General features: G+C 36.3%; 1 protein-coding gene, 1 long non-coding RNA gene and 3 pseudogenes across 2 annotated transcripts; 2 read left to right on the top strand and 3 right to left on the bottom strand.

The window, feature by feature from the left end:
- Positions 1-1,592: 1,592 nt before the first annotated feature.
- On the bottom strand, positions 1,593-3,438 carry LOC122515006 (annotated as a pseudogene).
- A 741-nt stretch (positions 3,439-4,179) lies between these two features.
- LOC122515016 lies at positions 4,180-4,694 on the top strand. Its single transcript, XR_006303189.1, has 2 exons — positions 4,180-4,371; positions 4,480-4,694. It is a non-coding gene; the product is annotated as an uncharacterized LOC122515016 (long non-coding RNA).
- A 164-nt stretch (positions 4,695-4,858) lies between these two features.
- LOC122515005 lies at positions 4,859-5,354 on the bottom strand (annotated as a pseudogene).
- LOC122515007 lies at positions 5,227-8,101 on the bottom strand. The gene has a single exon (XM_043632143.1). The coding sequence runs from the start codon at positions 8,028-8,030 to the stop codon at positions 5,352-5,354; it is 2,679 nt and encodes an 892-aa protein (XP_043488078.1). The 5' UTR covers positions 8,031-8,101; the 3' UTR covers positions 5,227-5,351.
- A 10,187-nt stretch (positions 8,102-18,288) lies between these two features.
- LOC122515014 lies at positions 18,289-18,694 on the top strand (annotated as a pseudogene).
- The last annotated feature ends 3,470 nt before the right edge of the window (positions 18,695-22,164 follow it).

The following is a 22,164-nucleotide window of genomic DNA, read 5'->3' as shown; positions in this document are numbered from 1 at the left end:
ATTTTCGCACGTGCAAAACCAAAAGATCAGCACATTCTTTTCCCACGGGATGGTAAGGGTCGGTAGAGGAGGAAGCACCTAGCGCGAGTGGGGTACCTCTCTCGGCCGTACGGGACCCACGTAGGGAGCTTAGGGACTCTTCTCGGGCGTCTACCGGCAACCTCTATACTCTTAACATAAATCTTAATTACCTCTGTTAATTATTTTATACTTATACATTTGTGCTTGAAAAGTCTTCTTCCAATATAACTACTCTTATTCAAGACAAGTCTTTTTCAAGATAGTCTTCTATATACGTTAACGAAGCTTAACATAAGAGCAGTCTTTTTCAAGATACTCTTCTTTATACGTTACAACTTAATTAACTTGGAAGACAGACTTTCTTATTACTATAAATTATAACAAACAAGTTAATAATTTATCTTATTTACAATTTCGCTTGATGATACCAATTTTATATAAGAGTTCGTACACGTCGCGCATTTATACCGTTTATTACAACTTGCGTACAGTAACGCATTTAACACGCTACGTTTATAATCCGTGTTACTATTGTAATATTCCGTGTGACGTACTACGAGTGATCAGAATTGTGTAAACCACTTGTGCAACTCTTGTTTTTTTAACATTGAAGAATATACTTTAGTTTTACCTGTAATCAAGTGATATTCATTTAATAACAAAACCTTTTTACACCGAAATCCTGTGACTACCTAATCAAGCAATTGATTCTAAGGAGCTTGGGTCCGTGGATTATCGGCATTCAGCACAAATCGTAATTTTCTAAAGGACATATTCATCTATCAAGGGTAAGTACCCCTCATCCATCATAACCTTACAAGTATTACCTCTTATTGGCTTCCCTAAATCATCTGGCCCGGATCCCTGGTAGAGTACCGGTTAACGGACTGACCAAAATAGGGCAAAATAGTTCTAAACCGTGTAGATTTTCTATATTCAAAAGAAATTGAGCGGGATAAGAACGAATTTTTGTTTTTTTTGGTGGGGTTTCTCGTTTAAACTTCGGGGACGTCACAATCTAAATTTTCTTATGTAAAAGTCCTATCTTTTTGGTTATTCGAAAAGTTTTTGACGAGACGAAAAAAAAAATATATAAAATAAACATTCCTATGTTTCGACATCAATATGTCAAGTATATATTTATAAATTAGTACGAACTTATCGATTTTTTAATCCAAGTAATCTTTTAATTGCTGATAGACGCATTTCTTATATATATATTATTAATCAATATATTATATTTATGTAATAATCTAATACGATATATGAACATTATGTAAGATAAAACATGTCACACGCACTCATATATATAGATAAGAATATTTATAAAATTAACAAAAGCAAAGATGAACTGATATAGTATTAGTCAATTATAAGTATATGCTAGAACTTATGTAATAAAGTATAATTATAGAATCATACAATAATAAACGAAAACTCAAATATTATTGTTCTATATATCAATAGAAAATTTCAAACGAAATATATATGGCAATAGATTCACAATGAAATAGTATAGCAATTATAATAAATCTACTTGCAAAAATTTTTTTTTTTTATATGCGTGATTGCTACGAAAAGTGCAGCATCGCCGGCAGCATCTGTGAAACTTCCCGCGTACTGGCCAAGTGCCGATTCGCCGTTGGCCTTAGTCCTCTTGATAAGTTCTCCTGTCCAGCTGTTACTTGATCGTTCCTGTTACCTTCTTGAGCGGTGGACAATCCGAAGAAGAGGCCTCGGTGAACTTGATTGCCATCAGGAAGGATTTCGGGCTCAAACAATCGGTACGATTCTGCGCTCTGACAAATTGAAACGTAACGAGCGAAAACATTTGCGTTTTCTAAAAGAAAAAAAATGGCAAGTTCTTTTTAGGCGTATGCTTTGTAATTTAAGAACGCATCTCTCCTTGGCGAAATGACAGCTATCCTTCTGTAATGGACGCAAGTGCTTGGAGGTGAACTATCTGGAGTGGTTATCGGTGAACCCAAAGTGTAGCTGGTAAAGATTACTTCCTTTATTTAGATTTATTTCTTCTTCGACCAGTGTCACAGAAGATTGTGGTTTGTTAACTTATTAGACATCATTTGGTTAGCTACATGAACAATGGATTTTCTACAAAAAGCTGGTTCACCAATAAATCCACCATCAGTTCCTTCAGATTTAGCTGGTTTTACGTTTCCAGTTAATGTTTAATAACTTGAAAAGGTAAATTCAGTCCACCATCTCTTGACGAAAGTTTCTTCTGCATTCAATGTCCAAAATCTCAATTTCTCCATTGGAGGTCGTCTAATCCCTGAGTCGTACATTCATCGTTTGTAGCAAAGAGTAGCACGACACCCTTATCAACCTTGATTCCAGGAATGATGTTACGTTGTTTCAAAAGCTCTAAGAATAGCGTACCGTTATTAGCCTTCTGATATAGAGTCTCATGGAACAGAATCACACCGGAGATATGTTGTCCAATGACGTCCTTGCCGCAGTAAAAATGTAATGTCTGTATGTTCTACGGTTATCCTCATTGTTCTCTATAATGATGTCCTTTAGGCGTTTACCGTTCGTGGTCGTAGATTCGTCAGCAGCGAGAATTCCTTTTTTAGGAGCTACGATCTGTTCAGCAATCCCTTCTCTTCTTCCTTTAGATTAGGAACGGCCTTGATGTACATTTATCTACCATTTTTTTATTATCACGATGGATTTGACTGTCGTTATCGAAAATATGCACAAACGTTATTAATTTACGTTTGGAAAGAGAATGCTTATTTTTTACAAATTTTAACTTTATCTTTGTGACGATTCTGCTTCCATTCTTATAACTATTTCAAGATTGTCTTCTATATACGTTAACGAAGCTTAACATAAGAGCAGTCTTTTTCAAGATACTCTTCTTTATACGTTACAACTTAATTAACTTGGAAGACAGACTTTCTTATTACTATAAATTATTAAAAAAAGTTAATAATTTATCTATTACAATTTCGCTTGATATACCAATTTATATAAGAGTTCGTACACGTCGCGCATTTATAACCGTTTATTACAACTTGCGTACAGTAACGCATTTTAAACGCTACGTTCATAATCCGTGTTACTATTGTAATATTCCGTGTGACTGTTACTACGAGTGATCAGAATTGTGTAAACCACTTGTGCAACTCTTGTTTTTGTTTAACATTGAAGAATATACTTTAGTTTTACCTATTAATCAAGTGATATTCATTGAATACAAAACCTTTTTACACCGAAATCCTGTGACTACCTAATCAACGCAATTGATTCTAAGGAGCTTGGGTCCGTGGATTATCGGCATTCAGCACAAATCGTAATTTCTAAAGGACATATTCATCTATCAAGGGTAAGTACCCCTCATCCATCATAACCTTACAAGGTATTACCTCTTATTGGCTTCCCTAAGATCATCTGGCCCGGATCCCTGGTAGAGTACCGATTTAACGGACTGACCAAAAATAGGGCAAAATAGTTCTAAACCGTGTAGATTTTCTATATTCAAAAGAAATTGAGCGGGATAAGAAACGAATTTTTGTTTTTTTTGTGGGGTTTCTCGTTTAAACTTCGGGGACGTCACAATCTAAATTTTCTTATGTATAAAGTCCTATCTTTTTGGTTATTCGAAAAGTTTTTGACGAGACGAAAAAAAAAATATATAAAAAAACATTCCTATGTTTCGACATCAATATGTCAAGTATATATTTATAAATTAGTACGAACTTCTCGATTTATTAATCCAAGTAATTCTTTGAATTGCTGATAGACGCATTTCTTATATATATATTATTAATCAATATTATTATTTATGTAATAATCTAATACGATATATGAATAATGTAAGAAAACATGTCACACGCACACTATATATATATAGAAATTTATAAAAATTAACAAAAGCAAATGAACTGATATAGTATTAGTCATTATAAGTATATGCTAGAACTTATGTAATAAAGTATAATTATAGAATCATACAATAATAAACGAAAAACTCAAATATTATTGTTCTATATTATCAATAGAAAATTTCAAACGAAATATATATGGCAATATGATTCACAATGAAATAGTATAGCAATTATAATAAATACTACTTGCAAAAATTTTTTTTTTTTTTATATGCGTGATTTGCTACGAAAAGTGCAGCATCGCCGGCAGCATCTGTGAAACTTCCCGCGTACTGGCCAAGTGCCGATTCGCCGTTGGCCTTAGTCCTCTTGATAAGTTCTTCCTGTCCAGCTGTTACTTGATCGTTCCTGTTACCTTCTTGAGCGGTGGACAATCCGAAGAAGAGGCCTCGGTGAACTTGAATGCCATCAGGAAGGATTTCGGGCTCAACAATCGGTACGATTCTTGCGCTCTGACAAATTGAAACGTAACGAGCGAAAACATTTGCGTTTTCTAAAAAAAAAATGGCAAGTTCTTTTTAGGCGTATGCTTTGTAATTTTAAGAACGCATCTCCACTTGGCGAAATGACAGCTATCCTTCTGTACTGGACGCAACGTGCTTGGAGGTGAACTATCTGGAGTGGTTATCGGTGAACCCAACAGTGTAGCTGGTAAAGATTTACTTCCTTTATTTAGATTTATTTCTTCTTCGACCAGTGTCACAGAAGATTGTGGTTTGTTAAACTTATTAGACATCATTTGGTTAGCTACATGAACAATGGATTTTCCACAAAAAGCTGGTTCACCATTAAATCCATCATCAGTTCCTTGAGATTTAGCTGGTTTTACGTTTCCAGTTAATGTTTAATAAGTTAAAAGGTACATTCAGTCCACCATCTCTTGACGAAAGTTTCTTCTGCATTCAATGTCCAAAATCACAATTTTACCATTGGAGGTCGTCTAATCCCTGAGTCGTACATTCATCGTTTGTAGCAAAGAGTAGCACGACACCCTTATCAACCTTGATTCCAGGAATGATGTTACGTTGTTTCAAAAGCTCTAAGAATAGCGTACCGTTATTAGCCTTCTGATATAGAGTCTCATGGAACAGAATCACACCGGAGATATGTTGTCCAATGACGTCCTTTGCCGCAGTAAAAATGTAATTGTCTGTATGTTCTACGGTTATCCTCATTGTTCTCTATAATGATGTCCTTTAGGCGTTTACCGTTCGTGGTCGTAGATTCGTCAGCAGCGAGAATTCCTTTTTTAGGAGCTACGATCTGTTCAGCAATCCTCTTCTCTTCTTCCTTTAGCTTAGGAACGGCCTTGATGTACATTTTATCTACCATTTTTTTTTATTATCACGATGGATTTGACTGTCGTTATCGAAAATATGCACAAACGTTATTAATTTACGTTTGGAAAGAGAATGCTTATTTTTTACAAATTTTAACTTTATCTTTGTGGACGATTCTGCTTCCATTCTTATAACTAATTCTTACATTATTTCTCGGAAGCACTTCTAAAATTTGGTAGGGGCCAGAGTATTGGTTACCAAGTTTAGTGGTTGGTTGTTTTAAAAGGTAAATGTTTTGACCAACCGAAAGATTCTGACCTCGAGCATTTCGATCGTAATATATTTTTGATTTGATCTTAGCTCCTACCAAATTTCGTCTTGCAACAGTCTGAGATGTTTTAATTTTATTAACTAGATCTAAATAATACTCTAGGTATGTGCTGTCTAATGCTACATTTGTATGTATGTCTGCGGAAGGTATGTTTGCTTGTTTTGCAAAAACTAGTTCGTGAGGGGTAAATCTAGTTCCCTCGTGCGTACTGGTGTTGTATGCAAACATGGCGTGTGTTAACCATTTATCCCACTCGCTCTTTTTATTTATATAATGTTTTAAATATTCCACTAGAACAATGTGAGATCTTTCTAGTGATCCATTCGACTGAGGATGGAACGCCGTAGTTTTTATTTGTTTCAAATTATACTGTTTAGCTATTGCCTTTAAAAGCGAACTAGTAAAGTTTGTTCCCTGGTCAGTCAATATGGATCGTGGTGCCCCGAAAACATTGCAAACATTATGGACTAATCCTTCGGCAATATCTATGGACGTAGTTGTTTGTAATGGTATGGCAATGAAATATTTAGTGAGTGCGTCTTGTATAGTAAGAATATATCTATTTCCTGATTTCGTTTCAGGGAGTGGTCCGACTATGTCCATAGCTATTTTGTCGAATGCCGCTCCCGGCGTATCGGTAAGTACCATTGGTTCTTTGGACTTTACTCTTACTAATTTTTTTAACTGACAACTTGTACAGTTTTTGATAAAATCACTTATGTCCTTTTTTAAATTTGGCCAATGATACTTATGCCGAATTTTATTATACGTTTTTGTGACGCCTTTGTGTCCACCAATAGGCGAGGAGTGGCATTCGGCAAGGATGCCCTCTCGCAGTTCTAACTTAGGAACTAAAATTTGATTTAAACAGATAGTAATGCAGCAATTTTCTGATTCAAACGTGTTACATAAATTCTTTTGAATCCGAGGCCATAATATGCCGTCTAAGCTTTGTGTCTTGGCGATGCTTACAGATTTTAAGTCGAGCTCTCGTACTACTGAGAGCAAGGAACCAATTGCTTCGTATATCGTTTCCAATTTTGCACTGTTTGCGATGTTTTCCTTTATAGGGATAATTATTAATTTATGTTTCCCAATGTTAGTTACTTTGGCACGAGCTAAAGTCAAATCTTTTACATGTGGAATAAGTTTTGTTTGTTCTAGTAGTTTAGCACCAGTATCGCAAGGTGTGCCGTCTAAATCGGTAAATATTACAATATTGTCGTGCCTTAATTGTAGAGAGTCTCGTGAGACTCCTACATTTTTTGTTATCATATTTAAGTTATTGTTTGTTCTTGGTTGTGTCTGTGGAGAGTATAGTCGTTCGTAGTCACTAGAGTTTTCACTGTCTGTATTTTCGTCCTCTAGTGTTGGTGTTGCTAAACGTGACGTGTTGTCGAGGTCATCTGTGCCGTTAGCTGTCACGTCGGGGTCACTGTCCTCGTTATCCGTCATCGTGTCCTTAGTTTCAAAATGAACGGTACTATCGTCGGAATCGTATGTGTTTATAGGAAGTACTTTTTTAGTTTCTATCGGATTTCGTGATAGAGCGTCAGCGTTAGCATTCGCAGTTCCTGGCTTATAAATGATTTTGAACGTATACTCAGCCAATTTCAGACTCCACTTAACTAATCTTGATGTCGGGTCTTTTACCGACTTTAGCCAAACTAGTGGTTTGTGATCAGTTATGAGGGTAAATTCTCGGCCGTACAAATATGGCCTAAAATAATTCGTAGCGAAAACTATTGCCAATAATTCTCTTTCAATAGTTGAATAATTCATTTCAGCTTTATTTAAAATTCGCGAGCAATAGGAGATGGGTAAATCCTTACCGACGGGGCCTTGACTCAACACGGCGCCGATTGCATAACCGGATGCGTCCGTTGTGACGTTAAAAGGCAAAGAGAAATTTGGATATTGTAAAATTGGTTCTTTGCACAAGGCATCACGCAGTGAGCAAAATGCGTTTTCATGGGTGGATTCCCATCTGAATAAAGCCTCCTTTTTAAGTAAATCTGTTAGAGGTTTTGCTACTTTTGAAAAAGCTGGTATAAATCTTCTGTAATATCCAGCAAGACCTAAAAATTGGCGAATTGATTTAATATTGTTGGGACGCGGAAATTCTTTCACTGCTTTTAATTTTTTTGGATCAGGCTTTACGCCGTTTTCTCCTATAATATGGCCCAAATAAGCTACTTCTCGTCTGAGGAATTCGCATTTATCGGGCTGCAGTTTTAGATTTGCTATACGAAGACAATGCGCGAGTTTATTAAATTTCGCTTGATGCTCATTGAGTGATCTCGCGTAAAGAACCACGTCGTCCAAATATACAAACATTTCTTCGCCTTGTAAACCGGTCAAGACATGGTCCATTAACCTCTGAAAGGTTGCTGGAGCGTTTTTTAAACCAAATGGCATTCTATTAAATTCATAATGACCATGCGGGGTCGAGAAGGCTGTCTTGGCGCGGTCATCCGGATGCATTTCGATTTGATGAAATCCGGATTTCAGGTCAAAAGTAGAAAAATATTTTGCCGCGCCGAGTTGGTCAAGTATCTCCGTAATATTGGTATAGGGTACGCATCTCCTACCGTTTTTTCGTTAAGATTCCTATAATCGATCACCATCCCCGCTTTGGGTTACCTTTTGAGTCCGACTTTTTCGGTACTATCCAAATGGGTGAATTATAAGGTGAAAGAGATGGTCTTATTATGCCATCGTTGAGCAACTCCGAGGTTTGTTTCTTTACTTCTTCCTTATGTATTGGCGGAAATCTATATTGTCTGGTGTGCACCGGAATGTCATCGGTAGTAATTATTCGATGTTGTAAAAGGTTGGTGCAACCAAGCGGTTCGCCAGGAAGATGAAAAATATCTGCGTTTTTGTCTAATAATTTGGAAACAGATTCTGCCTCTTCTGTATTTAGGTGATCAAGGCGAAGGAGTGCTCTAACAGAGTCTGGTCTGGAGAAGGTTGGAGTTTTAGGAGATTCTTGAATTTTACTTGTTTCAGTTGGATCAGCGCAAGGTGATTCGGATATATTATAAAGGGTGTGCAAGCATTCGTTTAAGTTATCAACTTCGGATGTGGATTTATAGGAATCACATGGTAAATTTGGAAGAGTTCCTATACTATATGCCAAGAGTTCCAATTTTGGAGTTTGTAGTGAAACAAATCTCGAAGTTGTATTGATGAGTCTGAAATAGGCTTTTCCATCTATGTTTTCTACCAGTGCTTCGCCGGCATAAATTCCCTTTGGAAGCTGTATTCGCGGAATATAACCATCTTTAACATCGGCGTTTATAACGTGGCAGAAAATTACCCTTGAAGTTCTAGGTGGTATGCTAACCTTGTCGCCGACCGTAAATGGAATTTTTTTATTCTTTACTATAAGCACTTCCTTGATATAGTCGACATTTGTCGGAATGGAACGAAGGAACTCGTTGCCTAATATTCCATCTGTAGAAATAGGGAAGTGATTGTCTATTACGTGAAATGTGGTCTTCTCTCCGAAAATAACGAGTTCGACAGTACCTAACGTTTTTTGTGTGTCGGGAGAGATACCAGTCAGTTGAACTATTCTTTTTGTGTTTATAATTGTCTTTTTAGTTAAATTTTTATTTTAATTAAGTTAATATCTGCGCCTGTGTCTATCATAAGTGTCACTGCTTCTCTCAACCGTGGAGAAGTCGCGGTGACACATGGAGCCGTCCAAATATTATTTCGTCTTATGTGTTTGATTTCGACGGGCCCGCTTTGCGGACTTGGCTTCGTGGACGCTCCTTGGGAGTGGGGGAGCGACGCGCGTCTTCGTCCGCGCCCCTTTTCAGTTTCCCGAATTGAGATTCTCGATTTATATTTAAGTTTTCTACACTCGAGAATTTGGTGCCCAAAGTTTTTACAATACTGGCATTTCTTTAATGGGGTCTTTTTCTTGGAAGGAGACCTAAATTTAGTAGGGGATCCAGGCTTACTAGGAGGTTTTTGCTCGGAATTGGAAGGGAAAGGATACCCATTCTTTTGCCAACAATTGCTTTCCAAATGCCCATCTCTTTTACAATAATTACAGTTAATAGTACTGTTAATTGGTCTGACGTTCGCGACGCGATTTTTATTTATCGAAATACCTAACTTATCGTCTTCCTCTTTGATCTGTTTGTCTATTTTAAGGAGGCAGATTAAGACTTCGTCAAAGTTATTATATCTTTCAAATCTTAATTCTGTTTTATAGTCCCGAGGCAGACCCCTAATGAATGCGTCTAATCCTTCTTTCTCGATTGCTACCCATCCCGTGTTCTAAACGCCCTGACTCTTTCGCCGCTTCGTCTAGAACCGACTGGGTGAGTTCTCTTACTCGTCCAAAATAATCGAGCGCGTGTTCGCCCGGTCTCATAAATTCCGTAGAGAGCTTTCCCCTATAATAACTTGATCCGCGGGAAGGCAGAAATGCGTCTTTTAGTCTATCAATAAGGTGTTCTACTCTATCGACCTTAAGGCCTTCCGTTACTAGGTATGCATGACCATTAAGTCTTGAAAGGAGTAGTCTAGTGAGAGACGCTTCTACTTCGGGTGAATAACCTGCTGGTAATGAATCAAGCGCGCGCCGACACGCCCTACAAAACTGCGTTACGGTGATGTTGTATCCGTCGTACTTTGGGACATTTTCTATATATTCCCGTAATTTTAAAGAGGAATTTGACAAATGGGAAGGGGGAGCAAAAGGAGCTATTCTTTTCATATTTCTAATTTCATGCCTTAAATCCTCGATCTCTCTTCTTAATTCGCCTTCACTATCAAAGTCAGGTGTTAGCGTTCTCCGTCTTGGAACTGGAGCTGGAGAATTTGGACGTGGAGAAACTAAACGTGGAGAACCAGGGGTAAAAGTTAAAGGACGAAGGGGTCCACCGGAGGATCAGAACGTTCGAAACCACAAAACCTGGCATATTATCGCCTAAGGATCTTCTGATCTCTTTTCCTTTAACGCGAGTCTCTCTCTCTAAGTTCTAGTTCTAATTCCCTGTTACTGAGTTCTTCCTGTTTTCTAAGTGTTTCTTCTTGTGTTTTACTGAGTAAATCCTGAATATTCATTATTCCTCCATCTTTTTACGCATAGCGGAATCCATCTCGCCAAGAACGATTGGGTATCCGTCTACTTTTTTTTGCTCTTGAGACATTTTGAATTTTATAAATAAAAGTTACGGTTTCTTAAAAAAAAAATGAGAAAAAAAAAAATTGACAAGTTAAATCTCCTATCAGGCAACCGAATTTATTTGCGATCTATCTATTAGCTATCCCACCGCTGCCACCAGTTTTTGCTTCCTGTGACGTCCCAGATGGGGTTGTCAAAAAGGAGTAAGAAAAATTTTAATTTTCCTTTTTCCCGGTCAATCTTTTCCAGAATTACTCGGTTAGGAAGAGTGCCCTGTTTTGAGTCAATCCGTGGAGCCGGACTTTACTCGGGATCTGGGCAAAAGGATCTTTTATCCCAAAATAAGTAAAATCTTTTACTTACCTTGGGGCTGCTGCTCGATAGGTGTTGAAGATGGTTGATAGATGTTGATTCCGTCAGTGATTTGGATTGACTTCCCTGATAATAATTGAGGATTTTGGCCAACAGGATTTTAATTCCAATTCACAATACACGATATTAGGTAAAAACAAAATATATTCTAAATAACAGTTGATATTAAAAATTACACTGAGTTTACACAACTTGTTCGCAATATTAGAAAGAAAACGACGTGTCACAGAGCAAACGTAACTTAACGCAGTATATTAAAGATGCGAGAACGTACCCTTATATATAGTTGTACAAAAATATCAAGATTTATATCTTAAAAGTAGAGTTGATGTTTTATAAGTATAAGGTTTGTCGATAGACTAAAGAAAAAGAAACTATAAAAAAAAAATTATATCGAGTATGAACTATAAAGAGCAAGTACTATTATAAAATGAACCAGAATGAGCAAGAAATTATAATAAATGAACCGTGCGCTTAAATTTTCCCACTTTTATACTTTCTCTCTATATTTAAATATCGTAGTTAGCTACAGATCACGTGATCGACGTGCGATCACGAGATCACGCGATCACGTGCGCGCATGCTTGGATCACGTGATTGACGTGCTACGTACGCAAAGGAAATGGATCACGTGATCAGAGTGTTCTCTTTTATTTTCTTATATTTGACTGAAATATATATATTATGTGTTATATGTTACAATGAAGGTTGAGAACACTACGCGATCCGCGCGCGATCACGTGTTCTTCATGCTTCGATCACGTGATCGACGTGTTACTACTTACTACTACGTACGCAAAAGGATAGATCACGTGATAGGCGTGTTTATTAATAGACAAGAAAAGGGAATGGATCACGTGATCGGAGTGTTCTCTTTTAATTTCTTATATTAATCTTAATATATATATATCTATATATATAGATATATATATTATATTATATCTATATATATAATATCTTATATATATGTGTTACGATAAGAGTTGAGAAAACTTACATATCGCGTAAAGTCGTCGTTAAGACGTTATACATGGTTGTTTACGAACGATTTTTCTAAACTCTTACTTTATTAAATTTTGTTTTATACTATTATTAGCATATATTAATACTAAATTATATATATATATGTATATATATTTATAATATTTTATTATTAATATTTTATTATTCTTTCTTAATATTAAAACGATGGTCATTCATGGAAATGCCTATAAAGTTAACAAATCGGGTAAACGTCGTCACTAGGACGTGACATATATAACTTTGACGAAGTCTTAATCTGCCTCCTTAAAATAGACAAACAGATCAAAGAGGAAGACGATTAGGTACGAGTTAGGTATTTCGATAAATAAAAATCGCGTCGCGAACGTCAGACCAATTAACAGTACTATTAACTGTAATTATTGTAAAAGAGATGGGCATTGGAAGGCAATTGTTGGCAAAAGAATGGGTATCCTTTCCCTTCCAATTCCGAGAACAAAACCTCCTAGTAAGCCTGAATCCCCTACTAAATTTAGGTCTCCTTCCAAGAAAAAGACCCCATTAAAGAAATGCCAGTACTGTAAAAACTTTGGGCAACAAATTCTCGAGTGTAGAAAACTTAAATATAAAATCGAGAATCTCAATTCGGGAAACTTGAAAAGGGGCGCGGACGAAGACGCGCGTCGCTCGCCCACTCCCATGGAGCGTCCACGAGCCCAAGTCCGAAAGCGGGCCCGTCGAATCAAACACATAAGACGAAATAATATTTGGACGGCTCCATGTGTCACCGCGACTTCTCCACGGTTGAGAGAGCAGTGACACTTTGATAGACACAGGCGCAGATATTAACTTAATTAAAATAAAAAATTTAACTAAAAAGACAATTATAAACACAAAAAGAATAGTTCAACTGACTGGTATCTCTTTTGACGCACAAAAAAACGTTAGGTACTGTCGAACTCGTTATTTTCGGAGAGAGACCACATTTCACGTAATAGACAATCACTTCCCTATTTCTACAGATGGAATATTAGGCAACGAGTTCCTTCGTTCCATTCCGACAAATGTCGACTATATCAAAGAAGTGCTTATAGTAAAGAATAAAAAACTCCATTTACGGTCGGCGACAAGGTTAGCATACCACATAGAACTTCAAGGGTAATTTTCTGCCACGTTATAAACGCCGATGTTAAAGATGGTTATATTCCGCGAATACAGCTTCCAAAGGGAATTTATGCCGGCGAAGCACTGGTAGAAAACATAGATGGAAAAGCCTATTTCAGACTCATCAATACAACTTCAAGATTTGTTTCACTACAAACTCCAAAATTGGAACTCTTGGCATATAGTAGGAACTCTTCCAAATTTACCATGTGTTCCTATAAATCCACATCTGAAGTTGATAACCTAAAGGAATGCTTGCACACCCTTTATAATATATCCGAATCACCTTGCGCTGATCCAACTGAAACAAGTAAATTCAAGAATCTCCTAAAACTCCAACCTTCTCCAGACCAGACTCTGTTAGAGCACTCCATCGCCTTGAAAACCTAAATACAGAAGAGGCAGAATCTGTTTCCAATTTATTAGACTCTCACGTCCTAGTGACGACGTTTACCCGATTTGTTAACTTTATAGGCATTTCCATGAATGACCATCGTTTTAAATTAAGAAATAATAATAATATATTAATAATAAAATCTTATTAATATATATAATTTAGTATTATATATATATGCTAATAATAGTATAAAACACAAAATTTAATAAAGTAAGAGTTTAGAAATAGTCGTTCGTAAACAGCCATGTATAACGTCTTAACGACGACTTTACGCGATATGTAAGTGTTCTCAACTCTTATCGAACACATATTTATATATATATTTTATTTTAAATAATAATAATGTATTTATATGAAATTATATATTTTAATTTAATATAATTTAATTTAATTATTTATTATATTTATATTATTATATTATATTTATATTGTAATAATATTTAATAATATATATAATTTTAAGGTTAATATAAGAAATTAAAAGAGAACACTCCGATCACGTGATCCATTCCCTTTTCTTTGTCTATTAATAAACACGCCGATCACGTGATCTATTCCTTTTGCGTACGTAGTCGTAAACACGTCGATCACGTGATCCAAGCATGAAGAACACGTGATCGCGCGCGGATCGCGTAAGTGTTCTCAACCTTCATTGTAACATATATAACACATATATATATTTCAGTCAAATATAAGAAAATAAAAGAGAACACTCTGATCACGTGATCCATTTCCTTTGCGTACGTAGCCACGTCAATCACGTGATCCAAGCATGCGGAGCACGTGATCGCGTGATCGCGTGATCGCGTGATCGCACGTCGATCACGTGATCTGTAGCTAACTACGATATTTAAATATAGGAGAGAAAGTATAAAAGTGGGAAAAAGATTTAAGCGCATGGTTCATTTAATAGTTACTTGCTCATTTATAGTTCATACTCGATATAATTTCTTTTTTTTATAGTTTCTTTTTCTTTAGTCTATCGACAAACCTTATACTTATAAAACATCAACTCTACTTTTAAGATATAAATCTTGAATTTTTGTACAACTATTATATAAGGGTACGTTCTCGCATCTTTAATATACTGCGTTAAGTTACGTTTGCTCTGTGACACGTCGTTTTCTTTCTAATATTGCGAACATAAGTTGTGTAACTCAGTGTATAATTTTTAATTCAACTGTTATTTAGAATATTTTGTTTTTACCTAATATCGTGTATTGTGAATTGGATTAAAATCCTGTTGGCCAAAATCCTCAATTATTATCAGGGAAGTCAATCCAATCACTGACGGAATCAACATCTATCAACCATCTTCAACACCTATCGAGCAGCAGCCCTAAGGTAAGTAAAAGATTTTACTTATTTTGGGATAAAAAGATCCTTTTGCCCAGATCCCGAGTAAAGTCCGGCTCCACGGATTGACTCAAACGGGGCACTCTTCCTAACCGAGTAAATTCTGGAAAAGATTGACCGGGAAAAAGGAAAATTAAAAATGTTTCTTACTCATTTTTGACAACCCCATCTGGGACGTCACAAGACAAAAACGCATATTTTTCATCTTCCTAGCGAATCGCTGGTTGCACCAACCTTTTACAACATCGAATATTACTACCGATGACATTCCGGTGCACGCCAGACAATATAGATTTCCGCCAATACATAAGGAAGAAGTAAAGAAACAATCCTCGGAGTTGCTCAACGATGGCATAATAAGACCATCTCTTTCACCTTATAATTAACCATTTGGATAGTACCGAAAAAGTCGGACTCAAAAGGTAACCCAAAGTGGCGGATGGTGATCGATTATAGGAATCTTAACGAAAAAACGGTAGGAGATGCGTACCCTATACCAAATATTACGGAGATACTTGACCAACTCGGCGCGGCAAAATATTTTTCTACTTTGACCTGAAATCCGGATTTCATCAATCGAAATGCATCCGGATGACCGCGCCAAGACAGCCTTCTCGACCCCGCATGGTCATTATGAATTTAATAGAATGCCATTTTGTTTAAAAAACGCTCCAGCAACCTTTCAGAGGTTAATGGACATGTCTTGACCGGTTTACAAGGCGAAGAAATGTTTGTATATTTGGACGACGTGGTTCTTTACGCGAGATCACTCAATGAGCATCAAGCGAAATTTAATAAACTCGCGCATTGTCTTCGTATAGCAAATCAAAACTGCAGCCCGATAAATGCGAATTCCTCAGACGAGAAGTAGCTTATTTGGGCCATATTATAGGAGAAACGGCGTAAAGCCTGATCCAAAAAAATTAAAAGCAGTAAAAGAACTTCCGCGTCCCAACAATATTAAATCAATTCGCCAATTTTTAGGTCTTGCTGGATATTACAGAAGATTTATACCAGCTTTTTAAAAGTAGCAAAACCTCTAACAGATTTACTTAAAAAGGAGGCTTTATTCAGATGGGAATCCCCATGAAAACGCATTTTGCTCACTGCGTGATGCCTTGTGCAAAGAACCAATTTTACAATATCCAAATTTCTCTTTGCCTTTTAACGTCACAACGGACGCATCCGTTATGCAATCGGCGCCGTGTTGAGTCAAGGCCCCGTCGGTAAGGATTTACCCATCTCCTATTGCTCGCGAATTTTAAATAAAGCTGAAATGAATTATTCAACTATTGAAAGAGAATTATTGGCAATAGTTTTCGCTACGAATTATTTTAGGCCATATTTGTACGGCCGAGAATTTACCCTCATAACTGATCACAAACCACTAGTTTGGCTAAAGTCGGTAAAAGACCCGACATCAAGATTAGTTAAGTGGAGTCTGAAATTGGCTGAGTATACGTTCAAAATCATTTATAAGCCAGGAACTGCGAATGCTAACGCTGACGCTCTATCACGAAATCCGATAGAAACTAAAAAAGTACTTCCTATAAACACATACGATTCCGACGATAGTACCGTTCATTTTGAAACTAAGGACACGATGACGGATAACGAGGACAGTGACCCCGACGTGACAGCTAACGGCACAGATGACCTCGACAACACGTCACGTTTAGCAACACCAACACTAAGGACGAAAATACAGACAGTGAAAACTCTAGTGACTACGAACGACTATACTCTCACAGACACAACCAAGAACAAACAATAACTTAAATATGATAACAAAAATGTAGGAGTCTCACGAGACTCTCTACAATTAAGGCACGACAATATTGTAATATTTACCGATTTAGACGGCACACCTTGCGATACTGGTGCTAAACTACTAGAACAAACAAAACTTATTCCACATGTAAAAGATTTGACTTTAGCTCGTGCCAAGTAACTAACATTGGGAAACATAAATTAATAATTATCCCTATAAAGGAAAACATCGCAAACAGTGCAAAATTGGAAACGATATACGAAGCAATTGGTTCCTTGCTCTCAGTAGTACGAGAGCTCGACTTAAAATCTGTAAGCATCGCCAAGACAAGCTTAGACGGCATATTATGGCCTCGGATTCAAAAGAATTTATGTAACACGTTTGAATCAGAAAATTGCTGCATTACTATCTGTTTAAATCAAATTTTAGTTCCTAAGTTAGAACTGCGAGAGGGCATCCTTGCCGAATGCCACTCCTCGCCTATTGGTGGACACAAAGGCGTCACAAAAACGTATAATAAAATTCGGCATAAGTATCATTGGCCAAATTTAAAAAAGGACATAAGTGATTTTATCAAAAACTGTACAAGTTGTCAGTTAAAAAATTAGTAAGAGTAAAGTCCAAAGAACCAATGGTACTTACCGATACGCCGGGAGCGGCATTCGACAAAATAGCTATGGACATAGTCGGACCACCCCTGAAACGAAATCAGGAAATAGATATATTCTTACTATACAAGACGCACTCACTAATATTTCATTGCCATACCATTACAAACAACTACGTCCATAGATATTGCCGAAGGATTAGTCCATAATGTTTGCAATGTTTTCGGGGCACCACGATCCATATTGACTGACCAGGGAACAAACTTTACTAGTTCGCTTTTAAAGGCAATAGCTAAACAGTATAATTTGAAACAAATAAAAACTACGGCGTTCCATCCTCAGTCGAATGGATCACTAGAAAGATCTCACATTGTTCTAGTGGAATATTTAAAACATTATATAAATAAAAAGAGCGAGTGGGATAAATGGTTAAACACGCCATGTTTGCATACAACACCAGTACGCACGAGGGAACTAGATTTACCCCTCACGAACTAGTTTTTGCAAAACAGCAAACATACCTTCCGCAGACATACATACAAATGTAGCATTAGACAGCACATACCTAGAGTATTATTTAGATCTAGTTAATAAAATTAAAACATCTCAGACTGTTGCAAGACGAAATTTGGTAGGAGCTAAGATCAAATCAAAAATATATTACGATCGAAATGCTCGAGGTCAGAATCTTTCGGTTGGTCAAAACATTTACCTTTTAAAACAACCAACCACTAAACTTGGTAACCAATACTCTGGCCCCTACCAAATTTTAGAAGTGCTTCCGAAAATAATGTAAGAATTAGTTATAAGAATGGAAGCAGAATCGTCCACAAAGATAAAGTTAAAATTTGTAAAAAATAAGCATTCTCTTTCCAAACGTAAATTAATAACGTTTGTGCATATTTTCGATAACGACAGTCAAATCCATCGTGATAATAAAAAAAATGGTAGATAAAATGTACATCAAGGCCGTTCCTAAGCTAAGGAAGAAGAGAAGAGGATTGCTGAACAGATCGTAGCTCCTGAAAAAGGAATTCTCGCTGCTGACGAATCTACGACCACGAACGGTAAACGCCTAAAGGACATCATTATAGAGAACAATGAGGATAACCGTAGAACATACAGACAATTACATTTTTACTGCGGCAAAGGACGTCATTGGACAACATATCTCCGGTGTGATTCTGTTCCATGAGACTCTATCAGAAGGCTAATAACGGTACGCTATTCTTAGAGCTTTTGAAACAACGTAACATCATTCCTGGAATCAAGGTTGATAAGGGTGTCGTGCTACTCTTTGCTACAAACGATGAATGTACGACTCAGGGATTAGACGACCTCCAATGGTAGAAATTGTGATTTTGGACATTGAATGCAAAGAAACTTTCGTCAAGAGATGGTGGACTGAATGTACCTTTTAACTTATTAAACATTAACTGGAAACGTAAAACCAGCTAAATCTCGGAACTGATATGGATTTAATGGTGAACCAGCTTTTTGTGGAAAATCCATTGTTCATGTAGCTACAAATGATGTCTAATAAGTTTAACAACCACAATCTTCTGTGACACTGGTCGAAGAAGAAATAAATCTAAATAAAGGAAGTAAATCTTTACCAGCTACACTGTTGGGTTCACCGATAACCACTCCAGATAGTTCACCTCCAAGCACGTTGCGTCCAGTACAGAAGGATAGCTGTCATTTCGCCAAGTGGAGATGCGTTCTTAAAATTACAAAGCATACGCCTAAAAAGAACTTGCCATTTTTTTTTAGAAAACGCAAATGTTTTCGCTCGTTACGTTTCAATTTGTCAGAGCGCAAGAATCGTACCGATTGTTGAGCCCGAAATCCTTCCTGATGGCATTCAAGTTCACCGAGGCCTCTTCTTCGGATTGTCCACCGCTCAAGAAGGTAACAGGAACGATCAAGTAACAGCTGGACAGGAAGAACTTATCAAGAGGACTAAGGCCAACGGCGAATCGGCACTTGGCCAGTACGCGGGAAGTTTCACAGATGCTGCCGGCGATGCTGCACTTTTCGTAGCAAATCACGCATTAAAAAAAAAAAAAAATATTTTTGCAAGTAGTATATTTAATTGCTATACTATTTCATTGTGAATCATATTGCATATATATTTCGTTTGAAATTTTCTATTGATAATATAGAACAATAATATTTGAGTTTTTCGTTATTATTGTATGATTCTATAATTATACTTTATTACATAAGTTCTAGCATATACTTATAATCGACTAATACTATATCAGTTCATTGCTTTTGTTAATTTTATAAATATTCTTATATATATATATGTGTGCGTGTGACATGTTTATCTACATAATATTCATATCGTATTAGATTATTACATAAATATATATATATTGATTAATAATAATATATATATAAGAAATGCGTCTATCAGCAATTCAAAGAATTACTTGGATTAATAAATCGAGAGAAGTTACGTACTTTTAAATATATACTTGACATATTGATGTCGAAACATAGGAATGTTTATTTATATTTTTTTTTTTTCTTCTTCAAAAACTTTCGAATACCGAAAAGATAGGACTTTATACATAAGAAAATTTAGATAAATTTAAAAAAAATATTTCTTTACACTGAATTAATTAGCCAAAAATTATGGGAATAAACGGAAATGTTTTCCGACAATTAACAAAAAAAAATTCCCTGCTTCTCTCTAAGGGGGAGGTGTCACGTCCAGTGACGACGTTTACCCGATTTGTTAACTTTATAGGCATTTCCATGAATGACCATCGTTTTAATATTAAGAAAGAATAATAATATATTAATAATAAAATTATTTAATATATATATAATTTAGTATATATATAGATGCTAATATAGTATAAAAACAAAAATTTAATATAAGTAAGAGTTTAGAAATAGTCGTTCGTAAACAACCATGTATAACGTCTTAACGACGACTTTACGCGATATGTAAGTGTTCTCAACTTATCGTAACACATATATTATATATATAATATATATATATATATATATTTATATAATATTATGTATTTATATGAAATTATATTATATTTTTAATTTAATATAATTAATAATTTATTATTTAATATATTTATNTCGACTGAGGATGGAACGCCGTAGTTTTTTATTTGTTTCAATTATACTGTTTAGGCTATGCCGTTAAAAGCGAACTAGTAAAGTTTGTTCCCGGTCAGTCAATATGGATCGTGGTGCCCCGAAAACATTGCAAACATTATGGACTAATCCTTCGGCAATATCTATGGACGTAGTAGTTGTTTATAATGGTATGGCAATGAAATATTTAGTGAGTGCGTCTTGTATAGTAAGAATATATCTATTTCCTGATGTTCGTTTCAGGGAGTGGTCCGACTATGTCCAGCTATTTTGTCGAATGCCGCTCCGGCGTATCGGTAAGTACCATTGGTTCTTTGGACTTAACTCTTACTAATTTTTTAACTGACAACTTGTACAGTTTGTGATAAATCACTTATGTCCTTTTTAAATTTGGCCAATGATACTTATGCCGAATTTTATTATACGTTTTTTGTGACGCCTTTGTGTCCACCAATAGGGCGAGGAGTGGCATTCGGCAAGGATGCCCTCTCGCAGTTCTAACTTAGGAAACATTTGATTTAAAAGATAGTAATGCAGCAATTTTCGGATTCAAACGTGTTACATAAATTCTTTTGAATCCGAGGCCATAATATGCCGTCTAAGCTTTGGTGTCTTGGCGATGCTTACAGATTTTAAGTCGAGCTCTCGTACTACTGAGAGCAAGGAACCATTGCTTCGTATATCGTTTCCAATTTGCACTGTTGCGATGTTTTCCTTTATAGGGAATAATTATTAATTTATGTTTCCCAATGTTAGTTACTTTGGCACGAGCTAAAGTCAAATCTTTTACATGTGGAATAAGTTTTGTTTGTTCTAGTAGTTTAGCACCAGTATCGCAAGGTGTGCCGTCTAATCGGTAAATATTACAATATTGTCGTGCCTTAATTGTAGAGAGTCTCGTGAGAGCTCCTACATTTTTTGTTTATCATATTTAAGTTATTGTTTGTTCTTGGTTGTGTCTGTGGAGAGTATAGTCGTTCGTAGTCACTAGAGTTTTCACTGTCTGTATTTTCGTCCTCTAGTGCTGTGTGTTGCTAAACGTACGTGTTGTCGAGGTCATCTGTGCCGTTAGCTGTCACGTCGGGGTCACTGTCCTCGTTATCCGTCATCGTGTCCTTAGTTTCAAAATGAACGGTACTATCGTCGGAATCGATGTGTTTATAGGAAGTACTTTTTTAGTTTCTATCGGATTTCGTGATAGAGCGTCAGCGTTAGCATTCGCAGTTCCTGGCTTATAAATGATTTTGAACGTATACTCAGCCAATTTCAGACTCCACTTAACTAATCTTGATGTCGGGTCTTTTACCGACTTTAGCCAAACTAGTGGTTTGTGATCAGTTATGAGGGTAAATTCTCGGCCGTACAAATATGGCCTAAAATAATTCGTAGCGAAAACTATTGCCAAAAATTCTCTTTCAATAGTTGAATAATTCATTTCAGCTTTATTTAAAATTCGCGAGCAATAGGAGATGGGTAAATCCTTACCGACGGGGCCTTGACTCAACACGGCGCCGATTGCATAACCGGATGCGTCCGTTGTGACGTTAAAAGGCAAAGAGAAATTTGGATATTGTAAATGGTTCTTTGCACAAGGCATCACGCAGTGAGCAAAATGCGTTTTCATGGGTGGATTCCCATCTGAATAAAGCCTCCTTTTTAAGTAAATCTGTTAGAGGTTTTGCTACTTTTGAAAA

This window comes from Polistes fuscatus, unplaced genomic scaffold, assembly GCF_010416935.1.
Source record: "Polistes fuscatus isolate 324 unplaced genomic scaffold, CU_Pfus_HIC Scaffold16, whole genome shotgun sequence".
NCBI lineage: Eukaryota > Metazoa > Arthropoda > Insecta > Hymenoptera > Vespidae > Polistes > Polistes fuscatus.
The sequence above is the reverse complement of the archived record's forward strand: the minus strand, read 5'-3'. Positions and strand labels throughout refer to the sequence as shown.